Below are 17,815 nucleotides of genomic sequence, written 5' to 3' on the forward strand. Positions count from 1 at the left end.
TCTTTTTCTTTTTCCTTTTGTCCTACCTGGTTACATGGAGGTTTCCTTGCCCTTTCGGGCAAGAAGTCTGAGGTCTTCTGCCGGTGTTCTGTGTTAATCCTTCTACTTGTAGATCAATTTTTAATGTTTTTGTGGAAGAAGGTGAGCTCCATGTCCTACTCCTCCACCATCTTGATCCCATCTCCATATACTTTTTAAATTGAGATATAACTGACATAATGTTACATTAATTTCAGGTGTACAGCATAGTGATTCCATATATGTATATATTACAAAATGATCACAATAAGTCTAACATCCATCACCATACATAAACATTTTTCTTTTCTTGTAATGAGAACTTTTAAGATTTATTCTCTTAGCAACTTTCAAGTATATAATACAGTATTAACTATAGTCCCAATGCTGTACCATACATCCCCAGGACTTATTTATTTTACAACTGGAGGATGTGTACCTTTTGATCCCCTTCACCCATTTCACCTCCACCCCTGCTGCTGGCAACCACCAATCTGTTCTCTGTACCTGTGACAGTGTTTGTTTGTTTTAGATTCCACATAAGTGAGATGATACAGTATTTGTCTTTCTCTATCTGGCTTATTTCACCGAGCATAATGCCCTTAAGGTCCATCCATGCTGTTGTAAGTGCCAGGATTTCCTTCTTTTTTGATGGCTGAATAATATTCCACTGTATATATATATACATACCACATTTACTTTATCCATTCATCCACTGATGGACACTTAGCTTGTTTCCATGTTTTGGCTGTTGCAAATAATGCTGCAATGAACATGGGAGTGCAGATATCTCTTCAAGTTAGTATTTTTGGTTCTTTCAGATAATTACCCAGAACTGGAATAGCTGGATCATATGGTAGTTCTATTTTTAATTTTTTGAGGAACTGCCATACTGTTTCCCATATTGGCTGCACCAATTTATATTCCCACCATTGGTGAATGTGGGGTCTTAAAGTTCAAAAGTGTTCCCTTTTCTCCACATCCTTACCAGCTCTTGTGATCACTTGCCTTTTTGATAATAGCTATTCTAACAGGTGTGAGGTGATATCTCACTGTGGTTTTAATTTTCATTTCCCTGATGATTAGTGATATTGAGTAGATTTTCACATACCTGTTGGCCATCTGTATGTCATCTTTGGAAAATTGTCTCTTCATATCCTCTGCCCATTTTTACATTGAATTGTTTTCTTGTTATTGAGTTGTATGAGTTTTTTTATATTTTGGATATTATTCATTCATTCATTGGTGAATGTGGGGTATTAAAGTACCCTACTATTACTGTATTGACATCTATTTCTCCCTTTAGATCTGTTAATATTTGCTTTGTATATTTAGGTGCTCCTGTATGGGGTGCATAAGTATTTACAAATGTTATATATTCTTGTTGGATTGACCCTTTTATTATTATGTAATGACCTTCTTTGTCACTTAAAGTCTATTTTGTCTGATAAAAGTATAGCTACCCTAGCTTTCTTTTTGGTTTCCATTTGCATGGAGTATCTTTTTTCATCCTTTCACTTTCAGTCTGTGTGCGTCCTTACATCTGAAGTGAATCTCTTGTAGGCAACATATAGATGGGTCTCGTTATTTTTTGAAAAATCCATTGTCATTCTGTCTTTTGATTGGAGAATTTAGTCCTTTTACATTTAAAGTAAGTATTGATAGGTATATACTTATTGCCATTTCTCTGTTTTCTGTCTTTGTTCCTTGGTTCATTTCTTTTTGTCTTGCTCTCCCTTTGTGATTTGACAATTTTCTGTCATGCTATGCTTGGATTCCTTTCTCTTTCTCTTTTGTGTATCTACTCTAGGTTTTTGCTTTGTGGCTACAATGAGACTTACATAAGGCATTTTAGAGATACAACAGTTGATTTGATAGCAGCTCCATTTCAAATGCTTTCTAAAGCACTACATTTTTACTCTCCACCCACACTTTGTTTTTGATATCACAATTTACATATTTTTATCTTGTGTATCCATTAACACATTATTGTAGTTATAGTTATTTTTACTACTTTTGGAGTGGGCAGAGGGAGAGCAGGAAGATGGCACCAGCCAGTCTTCTGGTCTCTGGAGAGGATTATAGTTGGTCCCTAGATGTGTGTTTAATTAGAAGCCTGCCACCCAGGTTGCAGCTATGAAGATAAGCTTACAGGCCTCTTTCCCAGAAAGAAGGTGTTTCAGTCTGCTGGCTCTCTGCTACTGTGCCCTGGGGTGTAGGTAGTTAAGAACTCTTTCTCTGTTACAGTCTTGTGGGACCCATAAACATAAACCCTGCTGGCCACCAGAGCCAGGCGATCAAGGGGTGTTCCCTGGGCAGTAGCCACAAAAATGGGGACACCATACATGTACACAAGCTCCTTTTTGAGAGATACCAGAGATTTGGAGCAAGGCAGAGGGACAGCATAAAGATGGCACCTGCCAGCCTTCATCTTTACAGAGTATTTCAGTAGAGGCCTGCCCCACAAGGTGATGGTTTAAAATAAGCAAGTAAGCCTCTTTCACAGAAAGACTGGATGTGTTTCAGTGGGCTGACTCTGCACTGGGCCCCAGGTGGGTAGCCAGGTGAGTCCCTGGGAGCCGTCTAAGGACAATGCTCAGTTTGCTGTAGCCTTGTCTTGTTGTTGTGGATGCAAGCCTTCTTGGCTTTCAAAACTAGATGTTTTGCGGGTTCATCTCTCAGGTGCAGGTCTTAAAAGTTGTGGTGCCAGATGTGGGGTTTGAACCCGTCACTCCTCACGGAGAAGCTCAAGGTTTTGAGTTCCCCTCTTTTTGTGGGTCACTGAACTGGGGGTGAGTTCATGGTAAGATTGTGTCTCAGCCTCTTCCACCCATTTTGATGTGGGGTTTTTTTCTTTGCCCGATGTGTAGGAGTCACTCAGTTAGTTTTGGGGTTTCTTTCAGATGATATTATTTTGTATGTAGCTGTAGATTCAGTGTGTCTGTGAGAGGAAGTGGGTTCATCTTGAACCCAAACCTTCATGGACTTTTTATAGCCTGCTTTTGGCATGCAACAATATGTTACAGACATTTTTCATGTTGATAAAAATAAAAGTCAAGCCCTTTTTCATGCTGAAAAATGTCATATGTATACTCCAAAAATTACTTTCAACAACTTTGTCAGTTCTGTATTGTTAAATGTCTAGACTATTTGATATTTGTCTATTATAAACAACAGTTATAAGCACCCTTGTGCTTACATTTTTATCCAGCTATGCAATTATCTCTTTAGGATAATTCCTAGAAATTGGATTGGTAGGTCACGGGGTCTGCTGATTTTCCATTTTGATACACTGTGCTAAAATTCTCTTTGGGAAGGTTGTACCAATGTGGTAGGCCTCGCTACTTCACATACTGGCCAACTAGTTTTGTTTCTCTTTTTCATCTTTGCCAATCTTACTGGCAATAAATGATATCTCTTTGATATTGTAATTCATGTTTCTTTGATTAGGAATGAAACTGAATGTTCTTTTCATATTTTAATTGGCTATCTTTTTTAGCTTGTTCACTCAGGTCCTTGTCCATTTTTCAATTCGGTCTTTAATACATTGATTTGTGAGAGTCCTTCGTATATATAAAGGATTTTAATCATTTTCCTGACATATTGCAAATGTTCCTCCCAACTTTTTGTTTTTCTTTCCTTCTTGTTTATGGTCCTCTTTCTCTGTACGGAAACTTAGAGTTCATAGACACTCAAATTTATCAATATTCTGGGTTCTATGATTAGAATTCTGAGAATACACATCTCTTTTCTTCCGGTCCTTCTCTGGCCTTGTCTTTTTTGGGGGGAAAAGGTGCGCAAACTTTTTATTGAAATATGACATACATATACAAGTGGCCAAATCATAAGTGTACAACTTAATCAATTTTCTCAGAGTGAAATGTATCCCAAAGTCTGACCCAGAAATCCCTGATGTGCCCTCTTTCAGGCCATCATAGTATTGAAGTGTGAGGTCTAATGCAGGAAACAGCTTTATGATTTCCTATATGGCAGGCCAGTTGTCCTTACACTATTTATTTATTTAACTATTTATTTCATTTATTTACCTATATTTTTACTCAGGGATTAGAAATGTCTGCTTTATATTCCCACAATCACTTGGTCTATTTCTAGCCTTGCTATTTTAGTCCATTGATCTGTGTGGTTTCGTCATTGTCATATTCTTTTCATTAGTCAGATGGGGTTTATAGTACATTTTCAAAACTGGTTGTGTAAGCTCCACCTCATTGCTATTCTTTCTCAGATAAGATTTAGAATCATTTGTTTGCAATGTGCCTCCCTTGTCTGCCCAAATCCTATTAAGACGTTAGTTGTTAAGTCATTAAATGTATCCGTTAATTTAGGAAAAATTGACTATTTTTCTTAGTGTTGTCTTCCCATATAAGAACAAGGTTCTTCTCTCCATTTGTTCAATGTTTCTTCTGTGTTCCTTGCTGGGATTTTATTGTTTTCTTCAAATAGATCCTGCACATCTTGTTAAGTTTATTCTTAGGCATTTTAAGGCTTTTCATTGTTATTGCAAATAGATGATTTTCTTTCATTATAACTTCTAGTCTAACATTCTAACTAGTTATTTGTATTTAGAGAGGCTATTAAGTTTTTTGTCTATTGATTTTCAAACTGCCAGCTTACTGAACTCATTCTGATGGGTTTTCATTTGAGTCTCTTTGAGTTTTTCAGGTTTATCATTGTATCTGTCCTGTGATTTCAATCTATCCCTCCGTGTGGAATCCTTCTGGTCAGCATTTTAATGTTAAGATTCCATAGCTGACAAACTGTACTGTGAACTCCATTGACTCACTCTTTCCTCTTCTTTCCTTCCTCCTCACTGTCCTCATTTCCTTCCCCCCACTCACTCGTCCACCCGCTCCAACTGGCTGCAGCCTTCCTGACTCCAACAAAATGCTTGATAAGGTCTCTGTGAGCTCCACGTCTCTAAATCCAAATGTCGTTTTAACCCTCCCTTTTGCGGGACCTCTCCTTCACATACAGTTCTGATGGTCACGCCCTCGTGCTCTGTCCCCTTCCTACGGCATCGTCACCTTGCATTTTGTGGTCTTCCTCCTGCATCTTCCACTTCTCTTTCTCAATCTCTCTGTGGTACACCTTCCTCTACTCTTTATTATTGAGGATTCTTTATTTTTTTATACAGCAGGTTCTTATTAGTTATCTATTTTATACAAATTAGTGTATGTATGTCAATCCCAATCTCCCAATTCATCCCCGCCCCCCCCCCCCCCCGAGGATTCTTATTGCTCAATATTAGATCCTCATCTTTTCATATTTTACTCTCCACTTAGGTGATTTCACCCATTTTTATGATTTTCATCACCAACTATATGCTCATGACTCCCATCTTTATATCTCTAGTCTAGGCCTTTCTTCTGAGCTGCGATTCATACATCCATTCACCTCCTCAATATTTCTGCTTGAATGTCTCAAACTCACCTTAAATTCACCACGTCCAATAGTAAAATCATGACATTTCTCCCCAAACCCACTTCTCTTCACAGTTTCCATCAGTCCATGGCATCACTACCCAACCTGGAACTGTCCTTTGCTGTTCCCTTCTCTCTCATCATCATAGCCAGTCCCCAAACCATGTGGATTTAACATCCTAATAATAGATGCTGAATCTTTAATCTTATCTCCTTTTCCACCACCAGCACCACTCTGGTTTGAACTACCATCACCTTTCCCTGGATGGCTAAGGTAGCGTCCTGCCTGGTCTCCTCTGTATGCTCTTACTCTCCTTCAACTCATTTTCCTCACCGCATCCGTGTGGGTCTTACATTGTTCTTGTGCTTAAACTCTTTATCATCTTGCCTTTGCCATTCCTCAACAATAAAGACCAAAATCCTCAACATGTACTATGGGGCTGTAGTACATGAGTACAATGAGGCCCCCATCTTGTACTCTTACCTGCTTGTAAAATTTCAAACGCAGAAATGTGTAACTGAGAAAGGAATAATTTTCTGTAATGCTATCAACAGAGATAACCACCAGTGTATGCCTTAATGGTTTGGGGTATATTCTTCCAGATGCTTTTTTTTTTTTTTAAAGTTTAATTTTTATTTATTTATTTATTTATGGCTGTGTTGGGTCCTCGTTTCTGTGCGAGGGCTTTCTCTAGTTGCGGCGAGCGGGGGCCACTCTTCATCGCGGTGCGCGGGCCTCTCACTGTCGCGGCCTCTCTTGTTGCAGAGCACAGGCTCCAGACGCGCAGGCTCAGTAGTTGTGGCTCACGGGCCTAGTTGCTCCGCGGCATGTGGGATCTTCCCAGACCAGGGTTCGAACCCGTGTCCCCTGCATTGGCAGGCAGATTCTCAACCACTACGCCACCAGGGAAGCCCCTTCCAGATGCTTTTTTATGCATACATATTATGTCTCTCTTGGTATATCTGTTATTATCAGTAATATACCAGAGTTGTATGTGTGTATCTATAAACTTATTACATACATATTATACTAGAGGCTTGTAAATATGTAGGTAGACTTACTTAATAAATGTCTACATCTATCTATATATCTACCTGTTATGGTCACCTGCAGAGACAGATGGAACTTCCCTCCACTCCTCCCCACCCCCCCAAAAAATTGGGGGTCAGATGTCAAGACTGATGTCACATACACACACCAAGAGGGTATGAAAGGTTTATTGTTTAATTACATAGCTGAGATCTCTGGGAGAGCAGGGTAGCCCTCTCAGGCAGATCCAAAATGGCCTGAGAGAGCAGGCAAGGAGATTGGCTGGGGTTTTTCTTGTGGCCAGATTTGTGGGTTTCCATGCTAGGGCAGGGGCTTGTGTGGTTTGAATCTCCTGCCAGTACCAAAGGATGAAGCATCCAGGCTTTCTTATCAGTTTGTTCAGAAATTGGGGTACAAGGGGAAGAGGGAAGGGTGAGGCTTAAAGGCTGTCAGTGGTCATTAAGCGGAGTCAGACTCCTCTTTACACTATGTATCCACGTGTGTGTGCGTACACATGTGGACAGGCCCATGTTCAGACATACACATACGCAAACCTGTCCATCCATCCGTCTATCCACACACACCTACATATATATCTACATATTGCAACTGCCTTTTCTCATTAATCATCATTTTATGTTAGTGTGTGGAGATCAACCTCATTCTCTTATGTAGGTGCATAGATTTCCATTGTAGGGACGTGTATAATTAGATAGCCATTACCTTGTTGATGAAGTTGTTTCTAATGTTATTTCTCTCTGCTTTTACAAACAACGGGGCACTGAACATCATGCACAACTTTGTAACTGTGCAACTATGTTAGTCATTGAGCTCTCTTATGTTCCGCATACTGTGAAAACCCAGGTCCCAGATTCTTTGACGTGACATTCTAGTGGAGAATAGACAAGGGACAAACAGTTTGCTAACATGTTCCATATGATTACTGATATAAACACATATAAAACAGGGGAAGGAGATGGTGATGGGAGTGCTCTGCTATATAGGGTGGTTAGGGAGGGCCTCTACAATAGGGCAGAGTCATGTGGGAATGACCACAGAGTATGTCTAAGGAAAAGCATTCTTTTTTTCTTATTTTATAAATTTATTTATTGTATTTATTTTATTTTTGGCTGCATTGGGTCTTCGTTGCTGCGTGCGGGCTTTCTCTAGTTGCAGCAAGCGGGGGCTACTCTTCATTGCGGTGTGCCGGTTTCTCATTGTGGTGCCTTCTCTCGTTGCGGAGCACGGGCTCTAGGCACGCGGGCTTTGGTAGTCGTGGCACGCGGGCTCAGTAGTTGTGACGCACTGGCCTAGTTGCTCTGTGGCATGTGGGATCTTCCCAGACCAGGGCTCGAACCTGTGTCCCCTGCATGGCAGGCGGATTCCTAACCACTGCGCCACCAGGGAAGCCCAGGAAAAGCATTCTTATGTAGAAAAAGCCTACTGGATAATTTTGAGGTCAAAGGGTGTACGTATTTTAAATTACAATGGATCTTTTTAAAAAATTTATATACTCCTTGATATATTAATATTAACACACTCTTTTTTTTATTAATTAATTTATTTGTTTTTATTTTTTGGGCTCTGTTGGGTCTTTGTTGCTGCACGCGGGCTTTCTCTAGTTGCGGCGAGCGGCGGCTACTGTTTGTTGCAGTGCGCGGGCTTCTCGTTGTCGTGGCTTCTCGTTGCAGAGCACAGGCTCTAGGCGCGGGATTCAGTAGTTGTGGCACAGGGGCTCAGTAGTTGTGGCTCACAGGCTATAGAGTGCAGACTCAGTAGTTGTGGCTCACTAGCTTAGTTGTTCTGCGGCATGTGGGATCTTCCCGGGCTAGGGATCGAACCCCTGTCCCCTGCATTGGCAGGCGGATTCTTAACCACTGCGCCAACAGGGAAGCCCTTAACACACTCTTAAACAAGCATCCCTGTTTCTTTCCATCATCACTAATAACCCCTTTTTTAACCTTTTTTGATATGGTGGACAATAAATCATATCTCATCTTAATTTGTACTTTGTTATTAGTAAGGCTGAGCATCTTTCATCTGTTTATTATCCATTTGTATTTTTTTGGTAAACTGCTTATTTATGGGATTTGCTAAAATTTCTTCAGGCCATTAGCTATTTATTATTATACTACAGATATTTTTTCATTGCTCATGGTTTGCCTTATGATGTTAATATCAAAGTTTTTGGCATGCAAAATATAAATTTTTTTGTAGTCAACTTACCAATTATTTTCACTTAAGGAGTTAGTGTTTTGGGTCATGCTTAATGGCCTTCATTAATCCATATTTCTAAAAATGTTTCTTAAACACTGAAAGTTCAAAGGCTTTCAATGTTTCATCTAAAACATTAAATTCTTTGATTTATTCACAATTTACTTATGCTTAAGACCTGAGGTAAAGGTCCAGCTTTATTATTATTATTATTATTTTTTAAATATTAAATTTATTTATTTGTTTATTTATGGCTGTGTTGGGTCTTCGTTTCTGTGCGAGGGCTTTCTCTAGTTGTGGCAAGCGGGGGCCACTCTTCATTGCGGTGCGCGGGCTTCTCACTATCGCGGCCTCTCTTGCTGCGGAGCACAAGCTACAGACGCGCAGGCTCAGTAATTGTGGCTCACGGGCCCAGTTGCTCCGCGGCATGTGGGATCTTCCCAGACCAGGGCTCGAACCCGTGTCCCCTGCACTGGTAGGCAGACTCTCAACCACTGCGCCACCAGGGAAGCCCAAGGTCCAGCTTTAAAAAGCAACAAAACAAACTGATTTAACGAGCCTGATTCAATAAAGCCAAGAGAGAGAACTGGGGAACCAGAGGTCTTCAAGCCTTTTCAGCACTTTTCTTTGGCCAGGCAGAGGAAGAGGCTGCCGAGATTACTAGGAAGCTGGAGAAACAGGAGAAGAAACACCTGAAGAAGGAAAAGAAAAGGCTGGCTGCGATTGCCCCGGCACCTTCAGAAAACAGCAGTAGGACCCTGGAAGAGTGTGAGGAGACAAGTGAAAGACCCAAAAAGAAGCAAAAGCAAAAGCCCCAGGAGGCTCCTCAGGAGAATGGAATGGAAGACCCATCTGTCTCCTTCTCCAAACCCCCCAAAAAGAAATCTTTTTCCGAGGAGGAGCTGGTTAGTAGTGATCTTGAGGAAACAGCTGGTAGTGGAAGTCTTAGCAAGAAGGAGAAATCTTTCCCCAAAGAGGAACCAGTTAGTGACCCTGAAGAGTCAGGAAACAAGAAGGTCCCCAGGCAAAAGAGGAAATTCTCTTCCAAGGAGGAGCCACTCAACAAGAGCAGCAGCTCCAAGAAAAAGAAAAAGCTCTGAAACCTTTCCCAGGAAAATTAGAATGGACATTTCCCTAGTAGGGCATAACTTGCAGACGTATTTCCCAAGCCACCCCCTATAGCTCAATAAAAAAAAAAAAAAAAAAACCAAAACAAAACAAGCAAACAAAGCAAGAAAACAGTGCTTAGCTGGTTGTTCCCAGGCCATTAATCATCCTTTTGTCTGGCTCCTCTCAGTTGATTTAACATGCCCCTATTATAAAACCAAATTTCCGTAAATTCTTGGATCCATTTTGTGACTCATTGTTTTACTGATCTATTTTGGCACTGATATCATATTGTTAATGATTGAAACTTTGTTTAGTGCCTCTTAGCCAAATAACCTCCCCAGATTCCCTCACCCGCACATGTTTTCAGAAGTGTCTTGATTTTTTTTAGACATGTTAATGCTTTCAAATTAACTTTAGAATCAGTTTTTCCCCCCAGATTGACTCAAAAATACTACTGGGTTTTTGATTGAGAATCCATTAGAGTTACTACAGATTACTTTGAGAACCATTTTTTAAAACAATACTGCATTTTTCTAAGAACTAAACAAATTTATTCAATTTTTCATGTCCCTTAGTAGGGACATGAAAAATATCTTCATATATGTAATACATTTCTTAAGTTCATTCCTAAGTATTTTATTTTTGTTCCTATTTATCTGTGTCCAACAAAGTTAATATGCTGTATTTTCATTCCATTCAATGTTATTTTTTATTTTTCTTGAGACTTCTTTGACCTGTGGATTGTTTAGAAGTGTTTGGAGATTTTCCTGTCATCTTTATTTCTAGCTTTGATAGCATTTGAGTCAGAGAACACATTCTATAATTTCAATTCTTTTAAATCCTTTGAGGTTAATGTTATGGCCCAGAACGAGGTCTATCTTGGTGAATGTTCCACGGGCAGAAAAGAATGTGTATTCTGCTGTTGGTTGGGTGGGTGTTCTATAAATGTGTGTCATAAAGTTCTATATCCTGCTGATTTTCTGTCTAGTAGTTTGTCAATTGAGAGAGGGGTATTGAAGTCTCCAACTATATGTAGATTTGTTTCTCCTTTGTTTTTTCTGAAAGAATGTAATTTGAAGCTCTTTGGTGTATAGACCTTTAGGAGTGTTTTCTTGTTGGACTGAACCTTTTTTTATCTTTGTCCCTGGTCTGGGCTGATTTTTAGAAGTAGAGATTTACAGGTCTCTGTTTTTTGATACAGTGAATCTGGAGTGTGGCCTGCAAATATGCATTTTAACAAAATTCCCAGAAGATTTTCAGTGTTTTTGGTTTATTTGGTTTTTTTGGATATATACCCAGGAATGGAATTGCTGGGTCATATGGTAGTTCTCTTTTTAGTTTTCTGATAAATCTCCATACTGTTTTCCACAGTGGCTGCATTCTCACCAACAGTGCACAAAGGTTCCCTTTTCTCCACATCCTCGCCAACATGTTATTTGTGTTCTTTTTGATTATAGTCATTCTGACAGGTGTGAGGTGATATCTCATTGTAGTTTTGATTTGCATTTCCCTGATTAGCGATGTTGAGTACCTGCTAACATGCAGATGTGCCTGTTAGCCATCTGCATTTCCTCTTTGGCCGGATGATTTTTATAATTAGGTATTACTCAGAGTTCTTGCTTATAAACAGTAGAAATTGACTTTGGTTAACTTAGGCAGAAAGGAATTTATTTTTTGTTTTTTTAATTAATTTTATTTTTGGCCATGCTGTGCAGCATACAGGATCTTAGTTCCCTCAGCAGGGATTGAACCTGCGCCCCGTGCAGTGGAAGTGTGGCGTCTTAACCACTGGACTGCCAGGGACATCCCAGAAAGGAATTTATTGAAAGAATATCCAGTAACACTGACTTGATTGCTAGAGTCCTGCTAGGAAGCAGAGCCCTAAACCCCTCTAGGGAAGCTGAAGAAATGAAGGAATTGCTCTCCCTGATCCTAGTTGGTAGAACACAAAGTTTTATGACCTGAACTTAACCATCAGGCTCTCACACCATTTCAGACTTTGAATCTGGTGCAAAGAGTGTGAAGTAGAGCTAGTTTAGAATTCAGCCTGGTGGTGGAGAGAATTTTGGTGTCAAAACAGAAGTGGCAGTAATGGCAGAATCTAGACACATGCCTAACTGTGGCATCATTTGGTCATGGTTCAGACTGCCTGGTCTCCTTTGGTTTCTACCCCTTTTCCCTTTTATCATCCTGGTTTCCCAAACTCCTGTTTGGCGAACATTGTAACATATTTTATTTTGGGAGATAAAATCAGAAAATAATAACTATCACTTGCTAGGTCAACTACGAAATAGTAAATGTGGTTAATATCATGGGTTCTGTTTGCCTGACAAGTGGGATGATTTACTGTTTTAGAAGGCAAATAAGCAGACTTCCCTGGTGGTCCAGTGGTTAAGACTCTGCGCATCCAATGCAGGGGGTGTGGGTTCGATCCCTGGTTGGGGAACTAAGAGCCCACATGCTGTGCGGTGCAGACAAAAAAAAAAAAAAAAAAAAAAAAAAAAAGGTCAAGTAGGCCTTATACACAGGATGGGCTCTCAAATTGTGTATCTTAGGGGAACCTTAGCGGTGGTGACAGCAGTAGGGACCTGTTATGTGTCAGGGATCTATCTGTGACTTTGGACAAGTAGTTACTTAGCCCTTCCTTACTCTAGGATTATCTGTAAAGTGAAGAGGTTGGACTAGACAAGTGTCTAGGTCTCCAAACTGCAATATTCTGTGACTCTAGAGAGCCTTGTTGTTCCTTAATCATTTCAGTTAACCATCCTTGTGAGATTAGTTGACAACTACCCTGTGCTTGGCTTTTTGCTAACTTTGGGCAAAGTCCTAGGGAAACTGATGTGTGAAATGGAATGTCTAAACCAGTGGTCCCCAACCTTTTTGGCACCAGGGACTGGTTTTGTGGAAGACAATTTTCCACGGATGGGGGTGTGGGTGGGGGAGATGCCTCAGGCGGTAATGCGAGCGATGGGGAGCGCAGATGAAGCTTCGCTCGCTTGCCCATCACTCACCTCCGGCTTTGCGGCCTGCTTCCTAACAGGCTGCGGACCGGTACCGGTCTGTGGCCCGGGGGTTGGGGATCCCTGGTCTAAACTAACCAGTATCAGGATGAGAATGGTGTCCATTTTTTCTACGGTAAGTTTTGATTGGTTGTGACCCATGAAGCATCATGAACACAGACATGTTATCATTTCAGAGACCATGAGATTACATCTATTCCCAGAAGACTTCCTCCTGGTTCATCTTGTCAGAACTGAAGAGGGAAAGGAGACTTTTAGCAGAGGGGGTACTGTGGGAAAGGAGAGGGTTACAAGTTAAACAAGCTGAACTGGTATGGGAGAGGGGGTAGGAAAACAGGTAGCTCTCCCATCTTCCCCAGGTACTGGGTTGCTCTGGAGAAGCCTGAGGGGTGAATGCAGGGAGAAGTCTGACTTGGCCAGTGTATGTTAATGTCAGTCGCAGCTCATGGAAGAGTCGCACAAAATTGTCAGGAATGCACAAGTTACAGAACGGCTGCAAATCCCTTTGTTTATGTATTTGGTGAAGTGAATTCTTATTTTCCCTTTAGCATAAAAATCAGTTTAAAAGTGACTGGGGCACAATCTATTTAGTCATTCCTTGTGCTTTGCAGGTTCTCATGAGTGCATCATTTCTGGGAGCCTTGTGTCTTTTCTCACCTGTCTGTGTTGTGTGTGCCATTTCTGCATTTACTCTCCCTATTGAGACCAAAGGACAGGCCCTACAGGTAAGTGATGCAGGACTCGCTTAAGCATTCTCAACTAACACCTTTTGACCAAAGGAAATAGGCTTGGAGTATGGAAATTCTTTTAAGCAGAGGGTGATGCCCAAGTCTGTGCTAACACAATGGTACATCTGTTTAGCGGGTTCCAGTAGAAAAACTGGGTATCCAGCGTTCCTGCATAGAACTTTGAGCAGCAAACCGATTATTCACTTCAAACCTTTCCTTCCTGTAAAAGTTGACTAAGATGAATGATATTATTGACACCTCAGCTTTCTACCCTTCCCACTTTTCTATGTGTTTGTAAGCATTGCTGCAGAGCTAAATGTGGCCAGAGGATCAGAAACAGCTATTTGCATTGCCCTTAGGATCACAGGGTCATTACTGTTGGTCCAGCTACCTTTCCCCCAATTTTATGAGCTGCCTGTGGTAAGACTGGAGGCAAAAACTTCTGTGCTGGCCCAGTTGTCATCCAATACTAACAGACACAAAGTGCATAAAAAAGGATATCCCAAAAGTATAAGGTATGCTCCCGGGGGCAAAGTTGTATCAGAGATGGCCTCTCCTAGCCCCCTTAAGGTTGGCTCCATCTCAAAGTACAGCTGGTGGCTCTGTTGTTTCCCTGCCTTAAATGCAAAGCTTGTTGCCGGTATGCAAGGGTGTGTGTGTGTGTGCGTGTGCACACGCCCACATGGGAAAGGGGGAGAACAGTTGGGGTTAGCTGTACACGGTTGACCACTGAACAGCAGGGGTGTTAGAGGCACCAACCCTCCAGGCTGTCGAAAATGCCAGTATAACTTATAGTCAGCCTTTGGTATCCACAGTTACTTGCATCTGTGGATTCAACCAACCACGGATCGTGGATTGCATAGTACTAGAGTATTTACAATTGGAAAAAAATCCATGTAAACGTGGACCTGCACAATTCAAACCCACGTTATTCAAGGGTTAACTGTAGTCTGATCTGAGCTGCCACATCTAAATGGGACTGTGAAGTCATCGTGCTTCTTTGGCTGAACGTGGCTTGCCTTCTCTTCCATATCCTATTTATAGTGAACCATGGACATTTGTTAATGTCTGTGAGTAGTTGGAAGGTATTTTTGAGTAAAGGCGGTGGGGGGGTGGGAACAAAACCAAAAAAACCCCGATTTACACCAGTCTTAATGTTTTTTGCTTGCCCTAGATCCAAAATGTGTTATTCCATTTCCCCCCAACTTTTAATCTTTAAGGTAATACTCATTTTAATCACAGATTAGGTAACCTGCTATGTAATTATAAATTTAGGGATTTGTTTAGATTCCTTACTTGGAAATGTGACCCATTCATTGAATACCTGAAGCCAGGGATTGAATTAGGTGATTCAAATGATTCCTTTTAATCTTAAATGAAAGGATTGTCACATGCTTCAAACAGATGAGGAAACTAAGGCAAAGGAAAGTTGAGTAACTCGTATAAAGGAACACACTACATACTGTCGGACTGGAATTTAAATTAGATTGCAAAATTAAGTGATGCTAAATCTTATGCTAATTTTCTGTGGTGGTGGCTTTTTTTTTTTTTTAAGTAGTAACAATACATATAAAATGAAACCTGGCTCATCTCGCATGCTTTATGGATTTCCAATTCAAGCCCTATTCACTTACGAAGACCATTCCCTCTTCTGTTGACTGGGACTTGGTTTTAGGAGTGTAGTGAAATTATTTTGCATGTATGTTTGCAAGACATTAATCAGTCCCTACCACTTTAACATGCGGATACAATAAATACAACTGTATGGGCATGGAGCCCTTGATGGCTCTGCCACACAATGGCTATATGTCTTTGGGCAAATCTTAAAAGGTGTCTGTGTGTATCTCAGTGTTGTGAGCACTTAACATATGAAACTATCTGGTGACTAATACAATAAAACTTCTAGAAATATTTAAAACATGCCAAAAAATTTAACTTCCAACAGCACAGACAGCATCCCTAATAATTTGGATGAACCAACCTGGTCAATAGTTTAATAGTAGTAATTCCACTTTAGAATGACTCTAAAAAGCTCTTTTATTTTGATGAACCCGGTAAATAATCAAAAAACTCTTGAAAGAAGTATTTATAATGTGACTTTTTTCCTGAATGATGTCTGCATTGCACTAGAATAACTGAATTATAAAGGTACTATTGCACTGTCAGGTACACAAAGGTAAATGTTAGACCCTTAATTCCTTATAAGCGTATTAAAGAACCTTCTATTACTAGTTTTTAGTGCCAGATAGTTGAATATGGAGAAGACTTTTAAAAAAAATTAAATGTATTATCTAATAAATTACTTCTTTTTCCAGCAACTTAAATGAATTAAATGAAGACCTGAAAACCTGTGTCTACCAAAGAAGAAAAATATATTTTCATCTTCACGAAGAGCTGTGGCACATTTAAAAACAAACACCTGGCTTGGGACTTGCCTGGTGGAACAGTGGTAAGAATCCACCTGCCAATGCAGGGGACATGAGTTCAAGCCCTGGTCCGGGAAGATCCCACATGCCGTGGAGCAACTAAGCCCTGTGCCACAACTACTGAGCCTGTGCACCTACAGCCCGTGCTCCGCAACAAGAGAAGTCACCGCAATAAGAAGCCCGCGCACCGCAACGAAGAGTAGCCCCTGCTCGCTGCAGCTAGAGAAAGCCTGTGCACAGCAATGAAGACCCAACACAGCCAAAAATAAATAAATAAAATTTATAAAAAAATAAATTAGAAAAATAAAAACACCTGATTTAATTTCAGTACACTACTTGGTAGTTAAGAAATTGATTATGTATTTTTGAAAAATAAGACACATGAGAATGCAGTAGGTTAGCTGTATATATTGTCTCAGGGAAGAGCTCAATAGAGGACTTTTATAAAATATATAAGTTGGCAAAGTGTATCTAGGAGGGATGGGTAGGGGGAAGGTGGCTTTCCTTCCTTGGTGTCAAGTCTGTTCATATTTATATGAATATGTAATAAATATCAGACAAAACATATACTTGATATTCTCCCATGAGGTTTATAGCAAAAATTGGACTGAAATTTTGTATCTAAGACTTGAATTTGAGATGGTATCATTCAGCCTTTCAAAAGAGCTAACACCTATCTTTCTCAATCTCTTCCAAAATATAGCAGAGGGAGGAACACTCCCAAACTCATTCTAGGAGGCCACCATCACCCTGATACCAAAACCAGACAAAGGTGTCACAAAAAAAACTACAGGCCAATATCACTGATGAACATAGATGCAAAAATCCTCAACAAAATACTAGCTAACAGAATCCAAGAGCACATTAAAAGGATCATACAACATGATCAACTGGGGTTTATCCCAGGAATGTAAGGATTCTTCAATATATGCAAATCAATCAATGTGATACACCATATTAACAAATTAAAGGAGAAAAACCATATGATCATCTCAATAGATGCAGAAAAGGCCTTCGACAAAATTCAACACCCATTTATGATAAAAACCCTCCAGAAAGTAGGCATAGACGGAACTTACCTCAACATAATAAAGCCCATATATGACAAACTCAGAGCCATCATCGTTCTCAATGGTGAAAAACTGAAACCATTTCCACTAAGATCAGGAACAAGACAAGGTTGCCCACTCTCACCACTATTATTCAACATAGTTTTGGAAGTTTTAGCAATCAGAGAAGAAAAAGAAATAAAAGGAATCCAAATTGGAAAAGAAGAAGTAAAACTGTCACTGTTTGCAGATGACATGATACTATGCATAGAGAATCCTAAAGATGCTACCAGAAAACTACTAGAGCTAATCAATGAATTTGGTAAAGTAGCAGGAAAAAAAAAATCAATGCACAGAAATCTCTTGCATTCCTACACACACAGATAATGAGATATCTGAAAGAGAAATTAAGGAAACCCTCCCATTTGCCATTGCAACAAAAAGAATAAAATACCTAGGAATAAACCTACCTAAGGAGACAAAAGACCTGTATGCAGAAAACTATAAGACCCTGATGAAAGAAATTAAAGATGATACAAACAGATGGAGAGATATACCATGTTCTTGGATTGGAAGAATCAACATTGTGAAAATGACTCTACTACCCAAAGCAATCTACAGATTCAATGCAATCCCTATCAAACTACCAATGGCATTTTTCACAGAACTAGAACAAAAAATTGCACATTTTGTATAGAAGCACAAAAGACCCCGAATAGCCAAAGCAATCTTAAGAAAAATGGAGCTGGAGGAATCAGGCTCCCTGACTTCTGATTATACTA

General features: G+C 40.1%; 1 protein-coding gene across 1 annotated transcript in view; it reads left to right on the forward strand.

Annotated features, from left to right (window-relative positions):
- Positions 1 to 15,901, forward strand: part of SVOPL (SVOP like) — a 63,793-nt gene extending 47,892 nt beyond the window's left edge. The window contains exons 14-15 of the mRNA XM_036863797.1: positions 13,442 to 13,555; positions 15,874 to 15,901. Of these exons, the coding sequence (XP_036719692.1) occupies positions 13,442 to 13,555; positions 15,874 to 15,885 (126 nt within the window). The 3' untranslated portion in view covers positions 15,886 to 15,901. The remainder of the gene's footprint in view (positions 1 to 13,441; positions 13,556 to 15,873) is intronic.
- Positions 15,902 to 17,815: the final 1,914 nt, after the last annotated feature.

The sequence above is a fragment of the Balaenoptera musculus genome, chromosome 9 (assembly GCF_009873245.2).
Source record: "Balaenoptera musculus isolate JJ_BM4_2016_0621 chromosome 9, mBalMus1.pri.v3, whole genome shotgun sequence".
NCBI classification, from domain to species: Eukaryota; Metazoa; Chordata; class Mammalia; order Artiodactyla; family Balaenopteridae; genus Balaenoptera; species Balaenoptera musculus.